The 8,920-nt window shown below is 36.6% G+C and overlaps 1 protein-coding gene across 1 annotated transcript in view; it reads right to left on the bottom strand.

Moving 5' to 3' along the window:
* Positions 1-974: 974 nt before the first annotated feature.
* Positions 975-8,920, bottom strand: part of AP4S1 (adaptor related protein complex 4 subunit sigma 1) — a 30,924-nt gene continuing 22,978 nt past the window's right edge. The window contains exons 5-6 of the mRNA XM_026664526.2: positions 8,144-8,155; positions 975-1,234 (exon numbers count right to left, since the gene is read on the bottom strand). Coding sequence (XP_026520311.1) covers positions 1,106-1,234; positions 8,144-8,155 — 141 coding nt within the window. The 3' untranslated portion in view covers positions 975-1,105. The remainder of the gene's footprint in view (positions 1,235-8,143; positions 8,156-8,920) is intronic.

Below are 8,920 nucleotides of genomic sequence, written 5' to 3'. Positions count from 1 at the left end.
GAATGCTACTAAAACAGACCTATCCTGTGTACATCAAGGTTCCTCTGTCCTCAGTGTATTGTTTCTGCCTTGAAGGAGCAGGTCTTCAATTTGGATGTCCTCCTGGCCTCAAGGCTCCTTCTGGATCAGCAGATAAAAGCTATGGCCAGGGTGGACTTTGCACAGCTTCTACTGGTGCACCAATTATGACTTGTCTTAGGGCAATAGATATGACTGGTGGTCTATGATATCATCATGCATGTAGACCAAGGCTGTCAAACTCCTGGCCACACCCATGCCCAGTTTAGCAAAGGGAAGGGAAAGTCCCAATATGTCACGTGACACCGCCGTGACAACATGAGTGATACCCATGATGTAGACTACTACTGCAAAGTGTTCTACATGGGGCTGGTTTTAAAAATAACTGGAAGCATCGGAGCAAAATGCAGTAGCCTCAGTGCTTGCTGGTGGTCACGTATTACACCTATTTTGCTGACAATGCCAAGTCCTGTTTTAAACTACCATATAAAACTCTGTGGCTTGGAGCTGGGCTACCTTTAGGATCTCCTCTCTCCATTGAATTTGCACAACCTCTTTGAGAAGTGGGTGATCATCCTCCATTTTGGGGAAGTGTGACTTCTGAAAAGTGGCCTCCTGCAGGAACTATGTCTGGCTCCCAACTTCAGTCACATTCCAGAGGCTCTTAAAAGCAGATTTCCTGGAGGTTGTTTATGGGCTGGTGCCAGATGCTATTTATAATATGTGTTTTTCTTGTTTTATCGAAATTTATATTTTCAATTTTTATTGTTTTTTTATGTTGCAAGTCACCAAGAAGCTGCTTTTGATTGTGGCAAGATAAATGATCAATAAATAAAGATGCACACATCCATATTCATATATAAAGATTAATTTAATTCCTCAAGCAGATTACAAACTTCAAAAACATTTGGCATGGTAGGAAAAACAATGTAAATTTACAAAAAGGTGATGTGCTAAACATTCGCTTAAGTAATCTTTTAGCCTAAAAACAATTATTCACAATTTGGCAAAAAAACTCAAAAACTGTCCTTTTTAATTTGAAGAATATTTTCAAATAAGTGCAATATTATTTTCTGGCTTGTTTCTTCTAGGTTTCTGCCATTTTATCAAGAACCAAAAGAGGTGCAAGAATTCTGGTTTTGTTGGTTTCTGCAATGCAACCATTTAGAACCATTTCATCCAAAATTATATGCACTCTGTCTAATTTGAACATGATCTGTATTCATATATTAAGTTAAGGTTTTGTATTACACCTTCAAGCAAATAGTATAAACTAAATTTCAAAATATCATATTTCATCAGTGCATTTATTTCATGTTTGGACAACTTAATTTAACTTTCTAATCAGATATTTCAATAGCTATGCAAAATTTATAACACCATGATATATATTTCAGTTTAGAATTTGCAAGAGTACATGAATGAAGAGAGACTTAGAAACTTGAAATAGTAAAAGCAGATGTTTGTAATATCAGTTACTACTGCAGATGTGAGACTGAGAAATACTTAAATTCACTATAAAATAACATTTTAAATGTTTAAATTATCCAAGTATAATTTTTATAATAATAGCAGTGAGCTGACCATGTTAGTGTTCAGAAAACTAATGTGCTCTCCCATTTTTTTCTTTCAAGCTGATATATTCGGTATGCATAATATTCAGTCTCAAAGATTTGCATAACTTAAGAAATCAGCTCCTTTGTTTCTTTTAAATATTTAATTTATTGTCAATATGCTTCAACCTTAACCTTTATCAAGTGATATGTGTGATGTTACATCAACTGGCTATTGTCTTCTACAATAATCTCTATGTTACAAACTTAAAGGAATTTTATTCTGAATTAATTCCCATGGCTTTTCTCCAACAATCCTGAGAAATTATAATCTGAAATAAATACTCAAAATTATTTAATGAAGATATTTGTCCCCTATCTTTTCTTGAACAGCAGCTTCCTCTCTCTTCTGAAATTGGAATAAAGCCATTTGATGAAGAGTATAAATGAGAAGGCATCCATATTGAAAACTTTGTCTTAATTATGTACGTAATTATGCATGCATTCCACTAAGATGCAAACATTCTTGACTTTCAAGTTAAGTCTTGAGTTTTATTATGAAAACTGCACAATTGGTGGCAGAAAGGGGAGTTTTGTATCTATTTAAAATTAGTGAGTGAGTCTGTTTAATGTATTGAGCTAATTATAAAGAAATCATCCAGGTATTTCAATACTGCTAATTCAGCTGTCAGAAATCTAATAAATGCTACCATTTCCTGGCGGATGGGGGAAACCAGGAGGATCATAGGTCACCAAAATATGATGAAGCTTTAGGATTTGATGGGATACACAGTGTATTCCATTTTACAGTTCAAAGTTTGAAAAAGCATCTGGAGAGGTAGCTGGAAGCTGATATGAAGGAAAACCCTAAGAGGTTTCTTCATCATATCACCATGTTGTGTGAGCTAACCCTACCCTGCTAAGCAGCATTCCACAACTTCATTCCAACAGCAAGTATTTCATCTGCTCTTGACAACCAAGTGACTGTAACTTCCTCTTCATTCTCTCAGTCGTCTTTTGCTCACCTTGTTCTAAGTAAATGCTAGAGCAATCAACTGGCTCTTTTGTTTTTATTGGTTTATTTAAATGCAGCACACATTCTCCTTAAAAATATGTGTTTCAGAGATGATTATTTTGCCCCACTTTATTTAACAGTGAAATTAAAATTAGCATTTTTTCCAGTAAGAAGAGATTGGCATCAATTGAATCAGGGGGACATGTATTGAATGGATAGGAACTGGCTTAAAGAAAAGCACATACTACTTTATATGAGGTGTTTGTTGAGAACTGAAATAGATTACTATTCTTCCCTATTATAATGGGACTCAGCATGATAACACAGATCACTGCCATGAGTGTACAGTTGATCTATAATTGTGGTCGGCTTTGTATCTAAATGACGTGATCTGAAAGGGACCCTCTTTAAGAACTTTTCCTGTGTACTTTGTCTGTATACCAATTTAATACTTTTGATTTTGTGTACCTTCATCTTGTATCTCAAACAAGCCTTCGTCTGACAATGTCACAGTTGGTGCAGTCCCTAGAATGGTTATTTCAATCATGAAAGGATAGTTCTTCCCTTAGCAGACATCATTGAAATGTTAGCACTTGAACAAAACATATTAGATGCCTACTATGGAGTAGCAAGTTTGGTTTTTGGTATTGATTACTTCATGCATCTGTTTCTCCTACCTATGAGTCATATACTTTTTAAACTCTAACCCACTTCTTCCCTTCAAATGTTCTAACAAGCTTTTGTGCAATGTGCAGTGACATGTTTGTTGCAAGTAAAGATTGTACAGTTGCTCAGAAATCAGTTCTAGTATGTTCACTCGGTTTTACTTCAGTTATCTGGGTGCAGAATTGCACTGTAGTGAAGAGTTCACAATCCCAGAATCAAGATATTTAGGTTACATTTTCAAAAAGAAATGCCCCCCACAAGCATTTAATTCATCTCAGATATGAATTTGTTATAGCAGAATAGTAATTTATAGACCTCGCCAGAGCGCGAGACAAACGCTGAAGAAAAGAAGAAAAAAAAAAAAAAGAAGAAGAAGTAATTTATAGAAATTCAGGTTATGTTTAATGACGCTCCTCCAAATCCTTCCTGCTATATAAAAAAAAGTAGGATTTTGAATTGTTCCTCTTGTAATTTTTTTTGAATAAATATTGCTTTCCTAAATCAGTTTCCCCAGCATTATTCCAAAGAATTTTCTTCCAATATTTTCAGGAACAAAACTGTGAGCTTGTCAAATATTAATGTAATAAATAACTCTTAATTCCCTTCTATGGAGAAAGAGGTTTATTTCCCAGCAATTTACAAAGACTTACTCTTTATCTTATTTTATATTTTGGAAAGCTTTTTTTTATAAAGGTAAAAATAATTGCTACTTCCTTTTCCTAAGATGTTTTCCAACTTTTTGGTTAACCTGTTTTATGCCTTCAAATCAGTCTTGACTCTGGACAAGTTCCTGCAAATTTCTTGGCAAGTGTTTTTTTTTAGAAGTGGTTAGCCTATAACTTCTTCCTAAGGCTAAAAGAAAATGACTACCCAAGATCACCCAGCTAGTTTTATGCCTAAGGCAGGAATTGAACTTCCTGTCTCCTGGTTTCTAGACTAGGTTTTAATCATTACATCAAATTACCCTGGAATCCCCAGTAGTTTTCAAACTAAGTACAAACCTGGCACAATCCTGTTGTGTTTTCAGAGCATGCCAGTACTTCCATCTTCAGAGATAAAGCCTAATTCCTAATAAACTTCCCCTGTTAGAAAATTTGGCAGCTGGCATAATGTAGCTTTCTGAAGGTTGCACAATTTCCTTACCTAAAAACCAGCCACTTAAAAAAAAACCTAAACAAGTTTTGATTTAATTGTTGAAATTCAGTTACTCTGCATGCTCTTGTCTTTTCTATTCTTTTTCTCCCCCCAAAAAATGTTTGCAGTAAGCTCTGTTGTTGAGTGTGTGCTGAACGGAAATTTTTGTATTGTGCTATTGGGGATGGTGGTTTCGTTATAAAGTGTTTATGTGTTGCTACTACTGGTATTTACAGACTACAAGAATGTCAGTGACTAGGATGGAACACTATGTAATCAGGTTTTGGAAGGAACAGGGAAAGAATGAGGGACAAAGGAGACAGGATGATCTGGACAAACTAGAAAAGTATCTTTTGGGATGGACAATAAAAAAAATTGTCTTGATTGTTTGATCTGTCATATGGGAAGCTGAGTTTGCCAGGGCCATCAATCATCTGTGTCTATTAGATGTATTAGAACAGGGATGTCAAACTGATGGCCTGCGAGCTGGATACATCACACACAGGCCACGCCCACCCCAGTTCCACAAATGGGAAAAAACATCTCTAAACATCACGTGATGGCAACGTGACACCGCAAGTTTGACACCTGTATATTAGAGCATAAATGTCCAGGAAAATGGAGAAAACTAGTTTTCAGAAGAGTAGCAACTATGTGGAGATGCCAAGAAATACGTTCCAGAGGAACTGCAGTAAAACAGAGAATTCCATTGGACTCAAATTAAAGCTGATGCCAAATGAAAGATTCTAAAGTTAGTGTGGAAAATTGGCTAAAAACATTTAGAAAGACTGTGGGAAATATGGAAGAACTTATACTTGGAGGGATAGGGCTCACAAATGAGGATTGATAGGTTAAGAAATTTTGCACCTTCAAGTTGGCATGTGGATGTGTGGAATGGATGAGAAAGTGGGATTTTGATTCCTGTCTGCTATTTGTCCACCTTTACTTTATCATAAGTTGGCTACTCCATTTGGAACTAGGTCAGTAGGGGCAGTGGAACTTCCTGTACAGGAAACAAATTCCCACCCAAGAAAGGAATGATAGAAGGCACCAAGCTGACAACGACATGACAAGAGAAACGTGCAATTTTGTTTCAATCCAGCTCTAGGCACCTCTGTCTCCTCCCAGAAACTTAATGATTTGCTGGACTGATCCCCTTGGTCATTAAATAAATTGCTCACAAGGAAGTTGCTACTTGTGCTGAATTTTCCAGATGTCTTAGAGACAACGTTGGTTCCTTTTAACTTCTAGAGATAGAAGAAGCAGGGGGGGAAATCTGGGTCAGGATCACTGACCTTGATTCATGTCCTGCTTGGCTCACTGTGGCTGATGAGGGACATTTGTTAAGACTTGGGAGAAGATTTTAATGACTCTTTGAAGTAGATGATAATGCCCTCTGCCTTGAAGAAAATGGTGATGTATACTTTGCTGAAGAACCCATTTCTTGATCTAACTGTATTAGACAACTTTCACCTAATTTCTCTTCTGGGGGAAATCTGTTGCAAAAAAAGTGTTGGCACAATAGTTATAAGTTGACTTTCCCAGGCTTATGGTTCAATCTGCCTTCAGGAGTTTGTAGCCACCATGATAGTCATGGGTCTATCCCAGATCATCCAGAGCCCATTATGGGATAGTGGTCACACACTTGATCTGGTTTTCCTTGAGAGCAATGACAAAGTGATCTGGGGAAGCTCTCTGTGGTTCCTCTATCATGGTTAGATCATGCCCTGGTAACCAAGAGATACCACTTAAGGAATACTCAAATAAAAGAGGGAGGAGCCTACAGTTGGGTAACAAACAGAGAAACAATTTTAGAAAGGATTTTCCATAACTAATCAGAAGTAAAAAGAAATGATAAGAGATCTGTACTTTCAGCTTTGCAAGGTTGTATTAATTTAGCCTTACAATAAAGTAGAATTAGCACATCTTATTGTGATTCCTGCCTGGTCTACTTGGGACACTGACAGATGCCAAATTTAGTGGGGTCCTGTGAAGATGCTTGGGGAACACCCTTGCCCTGATATCTAGGAAAGGCTTAAACCTGTGCCTAGTGAAGTGGACAAGATCCTTATAACTAATTGTTTGCCTGGTCACCTGCTCATTAGATCCATGCTCCTCCAGGTTGGCAAAGTTTGCCAGGAGGGAGATGTATGTGTGTGTTCTATGGAAGTGAATTCAATCTTGAGAGAGCTCCTAGATTTATCAGTTGAACTGTCAATGAAAAAACAACAACGCATAGTGTTTCTATGCAAACTCCACTTATGTTATCCCAGTTCCTTTAATTTCAGTGGTTATATTTAGGGGCATGCTTTATCATTTGGTTGATGTCCAAAAATAGGAATCACACACTAAGAAACCTTCCAAAACATGTTGCAAATCACCTGGAGGTTTATGGCTACATTCAGATTTATCTTTCTTCTATCCCTAGTTTAAGTGAATACTTTAGAGTGTGAGAACTAGTCATCATGCAAATAATTATTTTATTATTACCATTTAAGAAAGTGTCCCCTCTGCCTTTTTTTGGCCCTTCATATTTAAAATAATGAAAAGATAGTAGAAATACCGAAGTTAAATAACATATGCAGTTTCTCAATATGCAGCACACAAAGGATTTTAAACAACTGGGTCAGTTTAAAAATCAGCACAGCATGACATTATTAAAGGCTTGGTAGTAATGAAACCTTTCCTGCTCTTCAAATTCAAGGGATGGAGACAAATAAATCCCTTTTAGGGGCAAGTCCCTAAAGTGGAATAACTTTCTAAAGGTGGGTACTAGCTCCAAGCCTGGAAAAAAACACTCCTTTAAAGGAATAAAAACAGATATCACACACAGTCAGACTACAAATATATGTATGCTGTCTTCTCCCAGATTTGTTTGTTCACAAGTTGAGGTCTGATTGTTGGGTTCTTCATGCTGTCTACCTTGCTTATTTTTCTGCAGGTGCTTTATTACCAAGCTAAGCATCATTGTAACACCTTTGTTTTTCATACTTCCATGCGCTGATTATATTACGCAGCCTAATAACAAAATGTCTGCAGGAAAACAACCAAGTTCAGAGAACATAAAAAAATCCAACAATTCAACCCTGAGTGACATATATTCTCTAATAGGAATATATTCTCTTGAGATCTAGATATTAGGTACTACTCTAAGTCCCCTGGTCCTGCAGGATGAGAATCTAGCGTCGCAAACAGAGAGAGCCTTTTAAGTGGTGACCTGCCTGTGAATAGGCTTCCGAGGAACATATTCACATGTTCGCTTGCTATCATTTTGGTACCAGGCAACCTCCTTATTTTCCTAGTTTTATTTTAACATTGGTAACTTTTAAAGCTGAAGAGTTTTCTAAATTGATAATAGCCTTCATTAACTAAGGTTTGTACAGTAATGTGCTGATTTTCTATTATTGTCTGGAATGCTTTTTTATGATTTGTACGATACATTTTTATATATTACTCCCAAAATGCAAGTTTGGAGTTTGTAGATTTCAAGTTAATTCCTAAAAAGATTAAGGCTCAGTTGGTTAAAAAGTTGGTTAAAAAGAAAGGATAAAGCTTCAATATCCCAATATCTATAATCATGCCACCTTTCCTTTGTGTAAAATCTTTGTGACATTTAACAACTTACCACAATTTTCACACTCACATATTTTATATTCTGGTTCAATATGATATAGATTTAAATCAGCTATTTGCCAAGTAGTATGCTTTAGGCAAGGAAGAGCAAGAATAAATAGATCAGTGGAATCAAAAAGGATACATCTAATTCACTCTGAAAAAATAAAAAAAATAAAAAATTAGCAAGAGAACAGAGCTTGTTGTTGTGCTATTTTTTTCTTCTAAAATTGATTTATATACTAGTTTGCAAGCATAAGGATTCTAAATTCCTTCAATTTGCAAAAAGGTTTTCATTCTAAAATAAACTCTTTTTTGAAAAAAATAAGTGTGACATTTTTTATTGTTTTCTTCTGCTGCCACTTCCTATGACCCCAAAAGCTCACCTCTTGTCATTTCTTCCAATGGAATGGAACAGTTATTTTTATTATTCAAGTAGAAGTTGAATCTCAGAATGCTGACTACATTTAAACCCAGAGGGCATAATTGATCCCTTAAGGCATGTTATGCTACTCCCCAACTTAACAACTGCAACTGATTTTTGAGGATAAGTGGATAAGAAGATGATGGATGCAAGAGGAAAATCAAATTCTAAAAGAAAAAGGAAATGGGACTTCAGGAAATGGTGCATTTTACTCCCAAGTTCTGCTTTGAACATATTCATTTCCCATTTGCCTAACTAATATATGGACGTTCTACAACAGGGGTGTCAAACTCAAGATGCTTAAATCTGGCCTGTGGGGCCGCCCTGGAATCAGCGAATGACCTGCCCGCAGTGCCTCTGCCAGCGAATAAGTGATGCCGAGCTGGTCACACCCACTCTGGCCACGCCCCCAGCTCCCCCGAGTCAAACACAACCCTAATGCAGCCCTCCATGAAATCGAGTTTGACACCCCTGTTCTACAACTCCAAAAGGTTCAGT

Source organism: Notechis scutatus, chromosome 1 (assembly GCF_049901735.1).
Source record: "Notechis scutatus isolate UNSWTSFEM ecotype Mainland chromosome 1, rNotScu1.2, whole genome shotgun sequence".
Classification (NCBI taxonomy): Eukaryota; Metazoa; Chordata; class Lepidosauria; order Squamata; family Elapidae; genus Notechis; species Notechis scutatus.
The sequence above is the reverse complement of the archived record's forward strand: the minus strand, read 5'-3'. Positions and strand labels throughout refer to the sequence as shown.